The sequence below is a fragment of the Phaethon lepturus genome, unplaced genomic scaffold, assembly GCF_000687285.1.
Source record: "Phaethon lepturus isolate BGI_N335 unplaced genomic scaffold, ASM68728v1 scaffold4928, whole genome shotgun sequence".
In the NCBI taxonomy this organism is placed as follows: Eukaryota; Metazoa; Chordata; class Aves; order Phaethontiformes; family Phaethontidae; genus Phaethon; species Phaethon lepturus.
In genome coordinates this window covers 53,130-72,538 of record NW_010558140.1, presented here as the reverse complement: position 1 = coordinate 72,538, position 19,409 = coordinate 53,130, and the positions used below count along the sequence as shown (strand labels likewise).

Below are 19,409 nucleotides of genomic sequence, written 5' to 3'. Positions count from 1 at the left end.
ATGAGTTATTTTCCTTTTCTCCTGTCCATACAACCATATTTCATAGGGACAAAAAAAAGTAAGTATAGTAAACATGTCCTAAAGAATGATCTCAAATAAAAGGCATTCTTCCCCATCCTAGAAAATTCTCAGTTATCAGTAAAAATACAGACTGCACAAAATAGGATTATCCTGGAATCACCTGACACTGCAAAAACTCTCTTAACTGGATACCCTATAATATGATCTTCAGAGAATCTTTCCAAAGTTAAATATATTTTTCTCTTTCTAGAGTGGAAGTAGAATTTTATGCCATCTTATTTTGGTACATTTTTCATGCCTGACAAATCCCTTCCCCTTGCAATGAAAACTGATATTGCACTAATAAAGATGTATTTATTTACAATAAAAGGGAGGTCGTATCTAGCGACCTAAAGCTTTTTGCTGTTTTCTTCCAGTTGTTTAGGAACCAATTCTGTTCACGTTCTCTATAGGAAATCCTGAGTAATAAGGTGAAGAAGGTTTGGCAGATAGCACCAATTTTCCATCACTTAATTAACAGGGTTAATCTATCACCAGCAATGCATCTAGAAGCACTATCATAGTTAAACCTAACCACCCAAGTAAAAGCTTGTTATAAACCACTGTTATTCCTATCGCCAAGTCTGAGCCAACACTGAAACACCAGGAACAGGAGAAGAGATTTCTGCGAACTCTGAGGACACAAGTTGCAAAGACAGAAAGGGGCCTGCAATGCTATCCCAAATCTTCTCCTTATAATGGATGGGGGTGGAGAAAACTACAGCTGGTGGGAAGAAGAGGAAGAAACCCTTCACCTGCCATGTATGTCACCTTCCAAGCTGCCCACTTAGCAAAGATGCAGCACCCTGAAGGTGTTTATAAATGACCCAAGCTCTTTGTTACTGCTTCCACCAGAGCAGCTCAAGCAGCAAGAGCTTTATTGTAAGCCAGACTGCCAACAGCTTCCAGCATTTAATTACCACATTGTTTCAGGCTTGGAAAGGTTTTATCTGACATTACTGGAAAGGATTTGTGGCTACTAGAGCCTCAGCTCACTACATTTCCTGCTACGGTTTTCATATTGCTGAACGGGTAATAGCAACCATGACAGACCAGAAAATCTAACACAGAAGAGGCTAAACTTAGCAATTTGGGCTTAAACTTAAACTGTGTTTAATCTACTAACAGACAAATGTTTCACTGGATTGGCCCTGTACATAGACCCGGAAAAGTTTTATCACAGATGTATCTGCAGTTTTGTGTAAACTATCAATGTACTACGGCAACACTAATTTGGTATTCACAGAGATAGTAATAGCACAGTTTTTACACCTTTTGCCCTCTCTTCGTCATTACCACTCCCATGCCTAAAGACACAGGCACAAACTCCTAACAAGGAGTTCCTCATGTTCTTATCTGTAGCCTGCAGACATTCCTCCCACTGATATGCAAGTGATTTCCATTTCCTCACTCACGTTATCCCATGAGGATCTTATACTCACAGATATGCATATTGTGATAATGGAGAACTGATACGGCAATATAAACACAGCTAGCAGTCCTTAATTCAAATGGTATCGCCAACAACAGTGAGCCTTGAGAAACTTCAAATATACTAACATGTCTAAGACCTTGTTCAATGTTGTTACAGATAGCACCACCAAAATGGTATTGAAGAGTTTCATCTGAAAATGTTTCCCTCAGCTTCTAGTTTTGGTCACATTTCTCATTTTCCCACCCTCCCATACTTCGTTTTTTCTCTACTTCTTCATGCTAACTTTTATGTCTGATTCGATAAAGACAATGCAGTTGTGAAATGTTTTATAGCTCTTCCAGGATATTTCAATTTTTAACCATTTATTAAAAAAATAGATTAAACCCAGGACATTTTAAGTTAAATGAATCAAAAAGTTGGTAAGAACAATGAAGTTACCGTGGCTGTCTTAAGGAGGTAATCAAGTTATTACAATTTTCAGTAAGAATGATCATGACAATGCTTCTCTCTAAAATCATCCCAGGAGTCACATGGCTGCCTGTACTCCATCACTAAGCTTACATGAGAAATCTACATAAGATCTCTGAAAAATAAAGGCAAAGGAGTACCGAGAAATCTTCTGAAGTCTTTCAGCTCTCTCGACTGAAATACAAATGTGTACCAAAATATCCTGCTTCACAAGGTACAATGCAAACCAGATTTACCAGAGAAATCTTTCCTGTACACACATGAACAAGGTTTTCATGTATGAAACCATCAAACAAAAAAATCTCATCTCTCAAAGGTGTTTTTTGTGTTTGGGTGTTACACATAGCTACCAAAGTATTCAATATATATTAATTTAAGCTAATTCATACATTATACCCAGCAATTCACACAATATACCAGTGGGAGGAGATGAACAATATTCTGATCAAATACATTTATTTTAATCCTCAAAGCACAATCCTTTTTCATCATCATCATCATCATTAGAATCTGCATAGGACTCAATGGTGCTGTATATGAAAGAGTACAGCTTGACATCTGGTCCTGAAGTAGAACAGCTTCTGCATTCTTCATTGTAATATCTCAGTAACAGCCTATAAATGTCCCCTTAAAAATAAAAAGAAATAATTAAAAAATACATAAGGTCATGTCATATGAAGAATGTATGATTGCAACTGAAGACTAGAAATGCACACTCACACTGCGATAGTGGCTAGGAACGTCTCTTTAAATGAGCGGTGAAAGAAGTGCCTAAGGGGAAACATGACTGTTTCCAAGTTTGTTCAGAGCATAGGCTGGGCTCCCTCAACTTTCTGCTGAGCTTCCTGCACAAGCTTTCCGAATGTTAGGCTTGCATATGTATTGCTTACAGGCTTTGCTGGTTATCTAGCTTTGTGCTTCTGTCCCAGGAATTAGAGACTCAACAGTTACAGTGGGGCGATGGATACACTGCTTTTCTTGTATTGCTGCTGGATAACACATCTGAGCACCAACCCATCTTGCAGGATCAAGACAGAACCACTGTAAGACAAGTCTATATCAGGAATGCATAAGCAGATTTTCCCTTTTCAAAGCATTTTGAGTTACATTAAAAAATTTTGCAAACTGTCTACCACATGTGCCTATGTTTTCCAAATTTTGGAGTGGAACTCTCAAGTAGGTTACAAAAGGATCCTAGAAGCCTTCTAACACTGTGCCGTTGACCCTGAATCAGAAGAGTTCCTCTCTCTGGAAACAGGTGCAAATAAATTGAGAGGCATTTGCTTGTATGCAGGACTTCATGACAATAATTCTTTATTGGACAATTTCCACTTATAGAGATGCTTAAGTCTCTGCTGCATGAAAAGGTTTCTTTATGCTCACCAATAGTTTGGCCCTTCTCACAGAGAAAAGTGTGCATGCTGTAAATATCCCGCATCAGCTCCACATCTCCAAAGGTAAAATAAACAACATCACGTCCAGCCTCAGCAGCTGCCAATATCTGTATTAAGGCTGAAACAACAAAAAAGATTGCACACATGAATACAGGATAAAACAATTTGCTGAAGGGAAAAACGCAACCTAAGTTTACAGCAAATAATTACACCACGCATCTCCAGGTGAATGCTGCAAAACAATCTGAACAATGGGCAGATATGTATTACTTCCACTTTTAATACAAAGTAAACAATGCTGGGCACTGCAGCTCAGAGTGTTGAAGTATTCTGCTGGAGTCACAAGTGACAACCACCCTTACTTGCCAGATGAACAATGCGCTTAAAAATCAAAGGGGTTTTTTGGTCCATGTCCTCCCCCAAAGCAGCAAGCAGCCGTTAATTATCCAATAAACATGTGCGACAGCGTAAAAAGACAGAGCACCACCTTACATCCTGGTTTAAGCTGCTTGCATTTGAGTCACAAATAGTGGGGTAAAAAGCCTCCATTAGCACATCGCAACTTCCATCCTAGCCAGCCTTCAGAAGGAAAGGAGCCAGCCCTTTCACTAGGTAAGCCACACACAGCAGGAGCTGACCCAACTTTTAGCTCCCCAGAGGAGATCTAGAGTTCCGCAGCCTCTAGCTGCACAATGTCCATTTTACCTATAATAGAAGTATGCAGCATGAAATGTGATGGCTCATTCTGACCTATAAAAAGCAGGTGGCAATGCCAGGAATGCAATTCAGGTTATTTAATTTCCAGCTTTATGTCAAACTCACTGGACCAAGCTGCATCCCAAGTTCTGTCAGTGGCTAGCATTACAAAAGAGACAGACTTTGTTTTACTACATGGAAAAGAAGAACGCTTCCTATCTTGGAAACAGATTTTTGAAGATTCATCCTAAGAAATCCTCTGGGGTATTGATCAATGGGCCAGCTAAGCCAAGCTAATGACCCACTGCAACTGGAGAGAGTGGCTCTGGTCCACCTACATTGTTTCCCTTCTCACCCACCTCCTGACTTTTCGGCAGCTCTCGGGTACTCATCAGACATCTCACTGAGCCAGTTCCATTCACCAACCTGGCAGAAAAGTTATACGACAAAAACATAAAAGCTAAATGTTTTCTGCTAGATTAGCAGTTGAATTGGCTGAGTGAAGGGTTTGCTAAGAGCCAGAGCTGACGCAAGGGAGGGCACCAGACCATACAGCCAAGAACAGGGAAGCGGAGAGGAAAAACCAGGACCCTTTTAGGTAGCACCAAACTATTACAAGAGCACAGCTTTTTCACCAACCAGTACTGCAAGGTTGGAGTGTTACGGACGCGTGCAATCAGTCAGACGTTCATTTCAGGTAACGTTACAACAGTCCAAATAAAAGACCCCAGCAACTAATCTATCACGGCTTGTCTTGTTTAGAGCCTATGGGTGTGGTTCTGATATTAATTCTTTTCTGCCCAGTAGAGTTAATTAAAATGTGATTGATATTGTCTTTGTAAAGATTAATTTTAAATAAAACAGTGTACGTACTGCATCACCACCTGCTAGTGGAAACTAAATAGAAAGCTGTTCATAGCTCAGCTCAAGAATCTTCCACATCTTTAAACTGAGGCCTAATAAAATACTGCGTTCTTTAATAAAAGAACCACTCCTGTAAACCCATAGCTAAAATTATAAATTACATGATTCACATGTGAAATTAATCTCAATCTGGGAATGATATTTTAATTAAACTACTGAACCAGCTGTGGATTTGGTAAAGCTTCAGTAGTTCAGCTTTTAAAGGGTCTAATAAACTAGCTTGCATAGGGGAACAGAACAGAATGAATCTTATTATTAATTCCAAACACTTTACAGGAGATATTAAAAATATCCTGCTGTTTATTTTGAATCGCTATTAATCTTATGAAATGAGGGTCAACATTTCTGTCAATAATCAGGCTTCACAATCTTCTGGGCATTAACGATATACAATATCATGTGAAATTTCCATGCTACTGATACAGAAAGGAGCATCACAGGAAGAGCAATAGAGCCTGCAGTACAGGGGACTGCAGGGATTTGGCCTCTCTTGCCCCTTGCACCCAGCTGATATGATCTCATTTAACTCTTCTGGACTCACACCTGAAGGAGCACCTGTGCTGACATATCTTCTTCTACCACCCAGCGATGGTGGTAGAAGCAGAATGCAAATCCCTCCAAGGATCCAGCTATCCTCACAGGCCCTACATGTTCAGTCCCTTTCATGCAGGGGAAAGGATGTTATTGTTTTCAATAAAACAAGACTTTTCCAATCTTCAGACAGTTGCACTGAGCCCCTGCAGCTAGTAATTGTTCAAGTATCCTCTGGTTTGAAAAGCAAGACAAGATCTTCCAACTTCTCACAATTACATAAACATACTTTTTCCCAATATTGAAAGTCTTCAGTTCACACTAAAAATTTTGTGGAAATATCCCTAACTTAGCTGGAATCTGTCTTGTTTATGTACCAGGTCTTTAATTTATAAAGCCCTTCCCTCTCTTAAGAAACCTTCAGTTTTCCCATCATCTGTGACCTTGAGTGAAACTGTATTTTATACACAATCATGTTCCTTTAATTCATGACTAGAAAAAAATAATGATAAAATATCATAATGCAGTATGGCACTTATCCAGTTATTTCCAATTACATCAAATACTTTGGTGGTTCTGAAGTCTCTGTTACGGATCCAGATACTACTGTTGGAAGGACAAGGGTGTATATTTAAGAACATTAAATTAAAAAGCAACTATGAGAACTATTTTCTGTGCCATTGCGCTACCCTGTCAAGCCTGTACAGTCAACAACAGCTATTTATTCGGGTTCAGTGAAACTGTGATACTGATAATATCAGAGTTTTCTAAAACATATTCTGAAATGAAAAATTTATGACTCTACAAAGTGTAAAATATTATTCTCCAGTGTAAGACATTTGCTTATAATGAAGTGAAACCATTGAAAGAATTTGCAGTTCTGAAGAATCTTATGCAGCATTTTAGAACAAAAGGGAGAAACACCTTTAGCACTTATGAGTGTGCAGGGAGTATCTGTGAACTAGAAAAGACTTCATGTGGGTATCACACATCAAATGCAACTCCATTCTGACAAAAACACAGATGATAACCTACTGTACTCTTTTCATAGCTCATAGTTTTTTAAAAAAATGACGCCACCTTATTTCTAGTCAGCATCAGCTCAGAGAAAAATGTCACATACTGAACAACTATCTCCATATCCAACAGCACATCACTATCATTCAATTCTCTTTATTAAGTATGGATTTTTCAGAGTCAACTAAGAAATTAGGCTGAGTTTACAAAAAGAGTAACTTAAGTGCAAGTTAAATTAATGTCTGTCTTATGTAAGGTGTGCCAAAAGAACAGAAGACTTGAGAGTACACACATAGATTTAGATGAATTTTTCATAACAGCAGCAGTGCTGTAACTTGCTGTTAAGTGTTAATCCTCGCAGACTTTGGAAAAAAAATAAGGTTAAGCCAAAGCCAGAGGAAAAGTTACATAAATGAAAGCTCAAACTAAAGTTAAAATAAAACTGAGAAAGTTAAGTCTTTACATGCTCTTGTTCTACCCAGAGTTCATATCCAAGTTACAAAGCACCATATCTCATGGTTTATTTCTTTGTCTACATCAAAGACTTCTCTTATGGGCTACCTCACCAAACGGACTCAGCACTGGTGGTCTTTGTCAGGATGTCTCAGTTTTGAGCTCTGACCAATGGGGAGAGGAAGTAAAGCATTGCAGTGAGCAATCCCTATTCTGAAAGTTACATCCAGTGTCAAACAAATTACGGTTTAGATCAGATGAGCCATATTCTTATCAGAAACACATACATTAAAAAAAAAATAGACATGGGATATCACAGTTCAGATCCAAGAGGAGGCCTTATGCAAATCAAAGCATTTGTTAAACCTTCCTAACATAATCATAATCAAGTATGATCAGATCCTGTAGTAAATACTACTTCTAATATTGATGATCTGCACTTGGCAGCCCATTTTATCTAATGGAAATCAAAAAACAACTGTCAGGAAATCAATAAGCATTGAGAAAGAAAAAAAAAAGATGCTCAATGAATAAAACACATTAAGAAAGAAGACTAATGAAGCTGGTAGCCTGAAGATTGTTTGTCTCAAAGTAACTACCTAAAGCTGTTCAGAAAAGCAAACTTGAAATACTCTCCAAACGTCTGAAAACAACAAAAATGTAAATTTCTACTTAGAACTATATGAATCAGGACATCAACTTAAACGTCAGGATCCATCAGTTCTTGACTTGATGGGAAAAAGTCTTAAATGAATGTAAGCATGTGATATCTGCTGCATTATAAATACTCTAATAAAAAAAATAAAAGAACCTGAGAAAGTGAGCGATATCGCTGGCAAATCAGGAAAGAAAGCAGCATGTCTGAGTGCCTGGAAACCTCTCTGGCATACAGCAATGTATTAAGGAGCGATACTAAACATTAAGCATTGCCAGCAAGTTTGTGAAGCCTTGCAAATTACCAGGTACTTTAAACAGCTTTTCAAAGATACAAATTTTAGGCATAATCTAAAAAGACTGCTCCAGAAAAGTCAACTGATTTATATGTCTGAAAACTGCAATGAACATGTTTTGTTGTGAACTACTATTGCGTGTCCGTGCTTTTGATGATGCTACAGGCCCTTGTAAAACCGGCATTTCACCATCACATACTTACCTCAAAATTTAAACTGAAAATTGTATATAAAAGCAGCATGCATTTTTATTGTTTAAGGCCACATTACTGATAGCCTAAAGACCAAAGCTAATGAACCAGTTCTATGGAGAGTTCAACTATTACTCCAATTCTTGGCTAAAATATATTAATATGAATAAAACCAAAAAGTGTACTTGAACAACAACAACAACAAAATCTCCAAGGCCAAGAATCAAAATCTAAGTTATTTGATTCATTTGGACATTAATGAATTCCTACAATTTACCTTTTAATCTGGAGTCCCCTCCAAAGGCACCACACCCCCAATTTCCTGTGGCTATTGCAGAGAGATGTTGAGGTGGAACATTGGGTCGACAGAAGCCACAGTAGGCCTGCAGGCAGACAAGAGTCAGAAGATGAAGCTGACAGGCAATCTGGTGTGTTATTTTCAAACAGTAAGATGATAACAATAATCAGTATTGTCTTCTAGCAATACCAAATTCAAACTACTTCAATATACCATTAGTCTTCCTTTAAATTTAAGGTCAATCACTAAAGAATTTAAGGCAACAAGAATTTTGCTTTATTTGGATCCAAGTTAAAAATTAGATACAGGTGCTGACTCCTAGGGATTTCATCACAGATACAGCAAACTTTTCAGGATAGCCAGAGCAGAGAATAACTTCAACATACAGCAGATTGTATCATGTTTGTTGCTTTTTGGCCCATTTAACATACATGACAGCTGAACTGCTGCGTCCAGTATTACCGGAATTCCTCAAAACTGAAAATATAATACAAAATGGCATCTTAGAATGCAGGTCTAATGCAATAAATGAGGGTAGGAGGCAAGAGTGTGATATTCACTAAGAAATCTTGAGCAAAGGCAGGTGCTTCCATGTATAGATAAAAGGATAAATCTCTTTGGGAAGTTTTTCAACAGTACAAAAATTTATTGAATTGCTACAATTGTCTGGTGCAGTTTGAAGTACACACGGTTTAACTCCAATCTGATCTAAGCTATAAATTCAGACTTCTGTTAGTTATAAATTTAGCAGGGCACCCATGATTCAGAGTTTGCATAAGGAGCACTTAAACCTCATCAGGAGCATGCAGCTTCTTGAGCTGTCTAAAGTCAGAGCTGTTGGTGTGTTCAATGTACAAAGCACGTCTGTACGGAACTAGTGGGCCAAGCTAGCTAGTACTCTGGCTCTTCAAACTCCATCCTCCCGACCAGGGAAATGGATTAGTGCTGCAACAGGAGGCATCCTGTTTTCTTTTCTGTCTTTACCTAAAGGGAATATATTTCTCAACTTGCCAGGACATGGAGAACAAAAACTGTCTCAGACACAGTAAGAAAGTCAGCAAATACTTGAAGGACTTCTGCAGCAATGAAGAAAAATATCGAAGTAAATGCTCCTCTATGATTTTTCATAGGAAATAAAGGATAAAAATCTTAATAAAGATTAAACTAATCACTTTTTTAAAAGAAGAGACAATGCACCAATATTTTAAATAGGTTTCTGTCCTGGTTTCAGCCAGGATAGAGCTGGTTTTCTTCACAGAAGCTAGTGTGAGACTGTGTTTTGGATTTGGGATGAGAAACTGTTGATAATGTGCTGATGTTTTGGGTTGTTGCTGAGCAGTCAAGGACAGTCCAGCTTCTTGTGCTGGCCTGCCAGCAAGCAGGCTGGGGGTGCACGGGGAGCTGGGAGGTGACACAGCCGGGACAGCTGACCCAGACTGGCCTAAGAGATATTCCCTACCATACGATGTCATGCCCAGTACATAAACTGGAGTTGGCCGCGGGGCGGAAATAGCCGCTCGGGGACGGGCTGTCGATCACGGGGTGGTGAGCAATTGCTGTATTGGGCATCACTTGTTCTTGTACATTCCTGTGTTGGTATTATCATTGTTGTTCCCTTCTTTCTTCCTGTCCTATTAAACCGTGTTTATCTCAACCCACGAGTTTGGTTCCCAATTCTCTTCCCCGTCCCACTGCGGGAGGGGGAGTGAGCGAGCGGCTGCGTGGTGCTTAGTTGCCGGCTGGGGCTAAACCACGACAGTTTCACCTAGGAATACAGGAATAGGAAAGCTTTCTGTGCAGTTTTAAAGCAGTTGCTTCCCTACAGGAAGTAGAAGAGCTGCTCCTTTTCAACTCCATAAATGAATCTGTTTTTAAGTTATACACAGCTTCATATATATGGTATCTTGTATTATTTAGAAGTTGTGTGATGTTTACAGTTGGTTTGTTTTCACATAAAACTGTTCTGTATAGTTCTCAGTTAACACCATTTGAAACACAACTGTTCTGCATACCGTAATTCTTAGGGAAGCATTTCTTGCCAAATATGAAGCTGTAGCTTCTTTAAATTGGTGACTATCAAAATAGGCATAAGTGACAGTTATGAATGGGATTGCAAGCCCAATTATAAGTCAGCTGTTCCTTAGGATTTCAACAGTGGAACTTGCTACTGCAAAAATTACTGCCAGTGAGAGTCTTTATTAGGCAATAATCTCAAGGGGCTAGCAAGGATGAAACAGTGACATCTCTTACATGTGTGTTTGCAAATTTTAATGCTGACATCAGATACAATGATTTTTTTTTTTTCCTTATTCTGAACAGCTGACTTTAGACAATATTAATCTTGTTTTCTGAGTATGGGTTAAACCACAAACAAGGGTCAGCCTCAGCCAGCTACCTTTAGAGAAAAACTAACTAACAGTCAACATCTGGTCTTGAAGACAAATGGATCTTATAAAGGAGAAATCATATAGGCTTATAAGAAAATAAAAGTTGAAAGAAGAATCACTTTTAAGTTGTTTAAATAATTTCCTAATGTTTAACAAAATAAGACAAAAGAACCTCTGGATTCTGAGCTGTGTCTACTAATACATAATACATTCGTATTTCAAGGCCTATGTGCGCATACTGTGCTGAGTCCTGATTTATTACATCGTGATAGAAATAGAGTTGCAGTTTATTCCATCATTGTTCCATTCCAACTTGTTTTTATCCATAGACAAATCTTAAGGTTAATATTAATTTTAAATGAAACTGAAAAAAACACCACAGTACATTAAAAAATATTTGATTTGTTAAAATATTACAGCACCTGCAATAAATTTAATGAAAATTCTCTGTTTACTACAGTAAAAATAACTCAGGCTTAAAATTTTCTTTAAATACCAATCAGTCCTTATCAAACAACATCAGCCAAACTGACACACTGTATAAAAGTTGCATGAATCTACTGTAATTTATTTTAGAAATCCAAATCTAATCAATAATATTGAAAATTGTAGGCAGATCATAAATTCACTAGAGTAGGTACTTTGAATTTTGTACTAAGATACCACTGAAGTTTACAAAATCTATTTACTGTCTTTTTCAGGGCTAATTTCATTACCAACCATGAAGAAATAAGCTGATGAATGTTATGATGAATGTTACTTTAGTCAAGATGCTAAGGTTTTACAACTAAATTAAATTAGTCCTTCAGCATCTTCCATCAGTCCCCTTCATTTGGGGGGGTGAGGGGGTGGGTGATGAGCTTTCAGGTATATTACCTTTCCAGCTGATAATTAGGAACACACTAACACACTTCCCTATGTTTCAATTTATTTAAAATGCATCCTATGTTATTCTATACCGTCCTATACTGCAGAAAGCAGGAGACTAACAACGGTAGTATTGTGCCCTTATATTTAACACCCTGGCTAAAGAAGAGGTTGCATCTATAAACGTAGAAGCACACTAAGCAGACTATCTTTAGCCTGTTTTGAACTCAAATATAAGCACACTAACATAGTATAACTGTACAAGCATTCTTGTACTCAACTGCCCAGTAAAATATAGCATTGCCATTCCTTTAACAGGCCACAGACCTTTCACCACCTATGCCTTATACTAACCATGCAAGGCTCTCATTCTGGCCCATTAACCTTCTTACTAACTTCTGAGAACTTGCTATGTGAACTGGAGATCGATACCAGGCATCTCATGTTAGGAGACAAGACTTATACATGGGATAACAGCAAAGACCTTGAAAACACTGGCACGGGTTGAAAGCTAAGGCCTCAGAACTACAAACAGCTCATTAATGGCAATTACTAGTCATTGACAAAGTACAAGCTCAAGAGCTGGGAAAAGACTTCTTTAGCTTCAAGAAAAGAAGCAGCAGCAAAGCAAGAAAAACAAACAACATTAAAATCTCAACAATGCAACAGGATAAAGCACCTGCCACGGCTTGGGAAAGTAACCCCACATTCCCAAACATTATGCAGCACATAGTCCAGGGCAGAGACCAAGGGCTGGGAGCCATCTGGAAACTCAGATATCTTATTTAACAAGATTCCAAATTAGGGAAGGCAAGGGAGTGAAAAAAAGACACCCACTGCAGTTCCAGGTTACCTTGTCAAAGAGCTCTTCAGCCTGGCAACTTTGATAACTACAACTATCAAAGGACCACAGCCATTGGAGCAGTGCAGTTTTGCATGCACACAGCTAACGTAGGGTAAGGTCAAGGACTGACTGCTTTGAACAGAGTGATAATGACTCATAACGTGTAAGAATTATTAGTAGGAAGTGTGCTGTTTCTGAACATCAGTCTAGACGTTTTGTTTCAAAGATTAAAAGTGGTCTGATTTACCAGTCTTCTGAACACCCCCATCTCTGTAAGCTCTAACTGGCATGTATATACACATATTCTGTTGCAACAGCCTTTACAGCTATTGTGCAAATAAAGATAGAGATTTATGAACAGCTGGATCTAATCTCAAGATGACATCAATACATGAAAAGATAAAACTCCCAGATAATATGGCAATACCCCAAGTGCAAAGAAGAAAGGCAGAAGAAAAGCAAGTGACACCATGTTTATGAACTGTCACCATGTTAAAACATGAGGCACCCCCTTCTCCACCTTGACTGGAGGGCTGAGTAGGATTCAGCAGAGCCAATTATGGGAAGAAAACTTAAAATCATAATTCAGAAGCAGGACAGGGAAGAGTTAGCATAATGTATATCCAAATTTCATTTATATTTTTGAAAGTTAAATACACCTTTGAATAGCATATCAAAGGCTAAGAGTCATTCTATTTCACAAGCTTCTGCTTTAACATTGGACAGCAAAACCCTGAAGTACACCTTTTATGAGACACAAGTAAGCAAGAGCTTCCTCAGCTGAAGATAACATCACAAAAATATTTTAAAAGTTACTATAAACATTAATGAAACAGCCTTAGACTGCAGGCCGTTTTAAGACTTTACTGGCCTTGTTGAGCTCTCTTCTAATTTTCTCCGGACCAAACTGATCAAGGAAACGTCTGAAGTGAAATGCATCTATAGCAACAATTTCAGTGTAGCGTCGCTGCCATTCATCCCTAAAATTGGAGGGAGGAGAAAAGTAGATGACATTAGTAATTTAATATTGGTCATATAATCATGATCCAAAATAAGCAATTCTCTGCAGAGCTTCTGTTAGAAGAAGCTCGAAAGGTGAGCTCATAATGAACAACGGGGCACTTTTTTCTTTGCAGGTCAGGATTGAAAGCAGCATCAGGAATGAGACAGGTCTCCCTATAAATTTAGAAATACTCCGGCTAGACTTCGGGCATAAACGTGAAATAAGTCTAATTACACAGCACTATTTATTAAGCATGTAAGAACACCGCAAGGTCAAAGAAAAGCACTTTGGCTCTCTGTCTTCCCCCAACATTTAAATGAGAGTACATTGGGTATGTTTCCATACCACATGAATATTTTTGTGTATGCTCTATAACAACATTGTTGGAGAAATAGATTCAAGAGCTTAGAGCTTTCTACTCAGATTCATGATATTAAATCTTATTTTGCCACACAGTGTGTCATGCCACCGTGGCATCTGAGGTTTCACTGTCAAACGTCTTGTGACATTACAATCCACAGTTCAGTCAGTATCTTAACAAAAATTTGGATTAAATACATATAACTGTAAAAGATGTTGGTTTAAGAACTGACATATTAGTAGGTACCATTTATGAGCATTAATATATCATTATTAATAGGAGATAACTTTCTTAGCTTGTTTGCTCTACTGAAGAGAGCTGGATCAGTCAGATCCTCTATTAATGCAAATGCTAGCAAATACTTAAAGCACCAAGTTTTCAGAATTTATTCCTTCACTTGAAATATTTATGTGGAACTTTACCTTGGGGTCTTATCTTCATGGCTTCTTGCCCACCGGTAAGTTTCTGCATAGCCTGTATACTCACTGTACTGCTCAGTACCTGAAACAAATGATTTTCCATATGTATATATTTTGTGTGTAGCATTTTTTTCACTTGGCAAACCTTTCATAGGAATCACCACTTCTCCGAATGAACACACAGCTCTCAGAAGCAACAGAAAATAGAGATCCATATCTGCACCAAGAATACAAGATCTTCTTGTAACCAGAAGCTGCTTCTTTTCCACAGATGGCGTGTAGCAGCCACCGTAGAACATTACAAGTGTAGATGTATGTATGCTATCCAGTATATAACAAGAAGATAGTTTTCAAATCTGCCACTCTCAAGTTCAACAGCTTCTCAATAAACTGTCTGTCATCTTTAAAGTTTTACTGGCTAATATCTGGTTAACAAAGACTATGAACCTTTGCGCCACCAGCATTTTGTTTTTCTTTTTTTCAGGCTACCACCTGTAAACATGATGATAAAATAGTCACTCCACTACTGAAAATGTTGCAACCCTACTTCGCCACAATTTAGCAAACATCTGGGCTGACAGTTTAGGAAACACAAGAAGAAAAATATAGACGTCCAAAAGCGTATGTGGTGAGCTATATGTTTATACATTTTATTTCTCTAAGAAGTTTTATTCCTCTAACAAAAATTAAACACCAAATAAAATCCTGCTGGTCAGAAACCAAGCAATTTCCAACATGCCAGTGTTACCCAATTTGTTGCCCTACAGTCTCTTGAGGGCAACCTTACATTAGGACTGTTAAGCTTCCTAGTCTTGTTGCCCGATACACTTCTTGCCCTTGTTATGGTTTTGTTTTACATTTGTTCAGCACGGTTCCTGCACTATGGTTCCTGACACGAGTTCTCAGATATCACAGCAATTAGTGGCACTGAATGGGCCAAAAGGCCACTGCTCTCAGTTGCAGCAGTCAGTACCAAGAAGATACTTCTGTAAAAGCTCAAAGACCCACAAAACCATGGTCTAGAACATACTTGGCTGCTCTGAAAAAGTCCAGGAGGACTTGGCAATGACTTGGCAAGCATTAAGGGCTGTAAGAAAGTAGCTCATTATGACCTCCAGTAATTTTAGCTATTACTCTCTGCTATGCCAACTCCTTTTCAAAGGTTTATTCCATGACCAAGGAGAGCATTTTAACTGAGTAAGTATCATAACCTTTCTAAAAGGCTGCCTTTCACCTCATTTTACTGAAATTCAGGACCTTGCTTCAAAACCTGGGGATGCACAAATGCTTCAGAGAAATACTCCTAAAGTAACACACAGCAAAATCACAACTTTCCCCCCTGTTTTGAGCTTGCAGCAGCTGAATTTCAGAAGTAGGGAACTGAAAAGAGTATCTTGTTTGGAAAATTTCAGCTCATACAGGTACAGTTTAGCACAAGTTATAAACAATAGGAGTAAGAAGAGCACTGTTAAGCAACCCCTTAATCACAAACAGTGACACCAACTATGCCTATAAATATAAAAGAAAAATAGGTTTTGGAAGGACTTGTAAGCTGACAGCACAAAACATCTGATTACTAAGACAAGAGTGATGCCTAACTATTGCACAGATTTGTGATACTCTGAAAATACAAATGTTTAAATCTAATCTCAACGTTTTTCAATCTCTAAATAAATATAAAAGTTGAACAATCAGAAATATAGAACTACTCACTTTTAACCTCATCTGACAAGGGAATTTGAATGTCTGCTTTCAGTGGTCACAAGCATAGAAAACAAGCTGTTAAAAACTGCTTAAAATGATGCATATACTTCAAGACATTTTCCCCATTTACCCAAATTCATTTTAACTGAACTGACTTAACAGCGCTTCTTTAACTCATCTGCCCTATTATCCACTCATCATTTATTTAGATTTGTCTAGATGATTAACCATAGTGAGCACACACAAATTCCACTCAAGGCTATTTTGAAAAATTGCTATGCAAAATGAGTGAGATGGTAAAAAGTTCCTCACCAAGAATTCACTTCTTGTTACAAAATCAAAGTCTCCAAAATTGTGATGGCAGAATGTTCCTATATATTCACACACATCCATGCCCTCATACAAAGAACGACTGTGAGCAGCGTTACTGTTCAGAAATCAGCCTTCTAATCGAATTGTAGGCTATTAACCTTCAGTAAGACTTCCTGATATAGGTAAAAATCAGGTTTACTGACATGCTTGGAAAAAGTGTCTGAGCAAACAGACAGACAAGGAAAGTGTGTGACTTTTCCAAGAGCTCTCTTTAGGGGATGACCTAGCAAAACTTCCAGGTCTGAAAAGGAAGCATTTCCTTTGGTGTCTAGCATGTGGAAAAGACTAGGTTATCGAGATATTGTAACAGATATTAAATGACAGTCAAATTATTAAGCTGACTTTCTCAAGGTTCGTTGTTTTCATTAATTTTTATGGAAGTGCACTGAAAGAGTGGTCAAGCATTGCAACAGGCTGCCCAGGGATGTGGTGGAGTCACCATCACTGCAGCTGTTCAAAAAAACATGTAGACATCGCACTTCAGGACACAGTTTAGTGGGCATGGAGGTGTTGGGTTGACGGTTGGACTTGATTATCTTAGAGATCTTTTCCAACCTTAAAGATTCTGCGATTCTTTTTTTTATATATATATATAGATAGATATATTAAAAAAAAAAAAATCAATAACAGAGAAACTCAAAGAATTCACATGAACTCTAAACTCATGTCCCAGAAACCCAAAGTTAATGCAAATCAATGGGGTTTTGTAAGTAGAGCTCTGGAAATTTGTCAAATAAAAATGGTTGTTCAAAGGCAAAAGTGCTACCAGTTGAATCACTGGGATACAAACTGCTTTTGCTGGGAGAACAGAAGCAATATGGGATAAATCGGATATGCTAATGTTTCTGGTGAATCTTCTTTTCCTCATTAAAAACAGGCGTAAAAAAGCAAAGCCGCAAATACAGCATAATAGCACAGTTCCATCAGAACTTTCCTAAAAAAGCCTAAGTCAAAAGAAAGTATACACAAGTACAATTCAAAAAGACATTCTTTGTGAAACTCATAACAGTTACAGCATCAGACAAACAGTGAAATTGCCAAGTGCTAGTGCTTATGGGACCTCATCCATCTAGAAAGAGTTGCAATTATTACTAAAAATAAATATATACCTTTCTCAGACTCCATAGTCCAGCTTGTCACTTGCAGGTGATCTGCACGGCATTATAAAGTTCCCAGGGATTGGGGAAAAACCCCACCATACTGTCCCTCTAGTATTTCTTACGAGCTAGAAATTAAACCGCTGCAGACGCAGTACCATTAGCACTGAATAAAAAGGAGTACATGTGAAAAGCACAAGAGCAGAGTTTTGAAGTCACCAATATAAAAGCACATTTACTGCCAAAAGTGAGGGGAAGGTCCTTCTCTCCCTTTCAGTCAGTTCTTCTGATCCTTATTTTGCGCCACCGTTAGTCTTTTGGCTCTCTGGACAGTGGTGCAATCAGCCTGCAAAATGCAGCTGAAAAACAGTTTTTCCCCCTCTGAGTAAGTTTTTAGCTGAACCAATTATCTGATCTCATTTAGGGCGCAGGTAATGTGCTTAGAAGTCTCTGAAAATGCATGGCTAAGATGCGGTCAGGACTGGACGTTGTTCAACCTGTGGATTTAAAGTAAACATGGAACACAGCTTCATCTGCTCTTAATGCTGCCCGAGTATACATGAACTTGGGAGGAGGGGAAGAAAACCTGAATGAAAAACACTGACACTTATTCACAGGTCTTCCAGAAACAACTGCAGGAATCTTGGGCATTGCTGCTATTTCTGTAGGCAGATGTCTGTATTGAAGAACTCGACTGTTTGCATGACCCGTTCCATATTCATTACTGCAGTGATCTTAAGCAGATACTCTGCAATCATAACAAATTTAATTTCTCTCCAATTTCTCAGACTCTTCTGCAAATTTACGCTACACAATACCCATTAGGCGGCTGAGTCAAGATGCATCACAAAGAACGTAATTTACCAAGAGGATTGTGACACATAGTGGAGACTTGGCTAAGAACAGAAGTGGAAGAGCTCCAGGGATGAAGTGAAAATGATGGAATGGCCATTTCCATTAGAGAATACCACATCACACATACTAATTGTAAAACACAATAAAGTACAATGGCTCAAAAAACCTAAAATACTATTGTCACAGTGAAAAAACATCCTCACCTTTATTTGTTCATGCCAAATCACTATTTTTTCAGGAGAATGGAAGGTGGTCTTTCAAAACATTCATTTAGTGTTTTCCCTCTAATAAGTTATTACACAGACTGATAGCTGTGCTCTGTTTTTACGCTCCCCAGAAGAGCCTCGCTTGGAAGACAGTACTTCAATATGTTAATCTTATTATAGTATCATATCCAAAATACACAGCAGAAATCAGCATTGGCCAAGAATTTCCTGCCTCTTTTTTTTTTTTTTTTTTTTTTAAGATAAATCACAAAAGCCCATTTATCAAAAAGTTTTCACAGAAAATGCATTAATTTTGGCAGGGTAGAAAAACAAAACAAAACATTGTCTTAAAAAGATTACTAAGGATAAAACTAAAAACAAATGATGCTCTGCCTAGTACAATCAATAGCTTCAGGACAGGGTAAGATTTGCAAGACCTAAGCTCAAATTTCTACTGTGCATGCACATGAGGTAAAGAACAAGTGCTTTGGAAGGACTTTTCCAAGAAATGTACTGTAATAGCTCAGTGAATTCATGCCTGTTGAGGCAGCTCAGGTAATTAAAACCAACATTTTTATTGTAGCAGATTGAAAAATACAAAATATACATAATTTATATTACAATATAAATTATATGTGATATAATATTATATAATTTTTTCTTTATAGCCGTTCTTTAGAGTAAATAAAAAAATATTATAGCATCATTTTATTTTTCAGTAATGAAGTATCTAGCTGCTCACTGTGTTACTGTGTTCCTGTGTATGGAACCGAGGCCTCTCCGGTTCTTAGCAGTGAATAGCTGTTTTGATGCTAACCAAAACAAATTGTTTTGATTCAATGGCTAATAAAACATCCCAAATTCTATGACAGAGGTG

At 38.0% G+C, this 19,409-nt stretch overlaps 1 protein-coding gene across 1 annotated transcript in view; it reads right to left on the bottom strand.

The window, feature by feature from the left end:
• Positions 1-2,105: 2,105 nt before the first annotated feature.
• Positions 2,106-19,409, bottom strand: part of PARG (poly (ADP-ribose) glycohydrolase) — a 67,624-nt gene continuing 50,320 nt past the window's right edge. The window contains exons 13-17 of the mRNA XM_010292944.1: positions 14,302-14,380; positions 13,387-13,495; positions 8,397-8,502; positions 3,347-3,475; positions 2,106-2,590 (exon numbers count right to left, since the gene is read on the bottom strand). Of these exons, the coding sequence (XP_010291246.1) occupies positions 2,424-2,590; positions 3,347-3,475; positions 8,397-8,502; positions 13,387-13,495; positions 14,302-14,380 (590 nt within the window). The 3' untranslated portion in view covers positions 2,106-2,423. The remainder of the gene's footprint in view (positions 2,591-3,346; positions 3,476-8,396; positions 8,503-13,386; positions 13,496-14,301; positions 14,381-19,409) is intronic.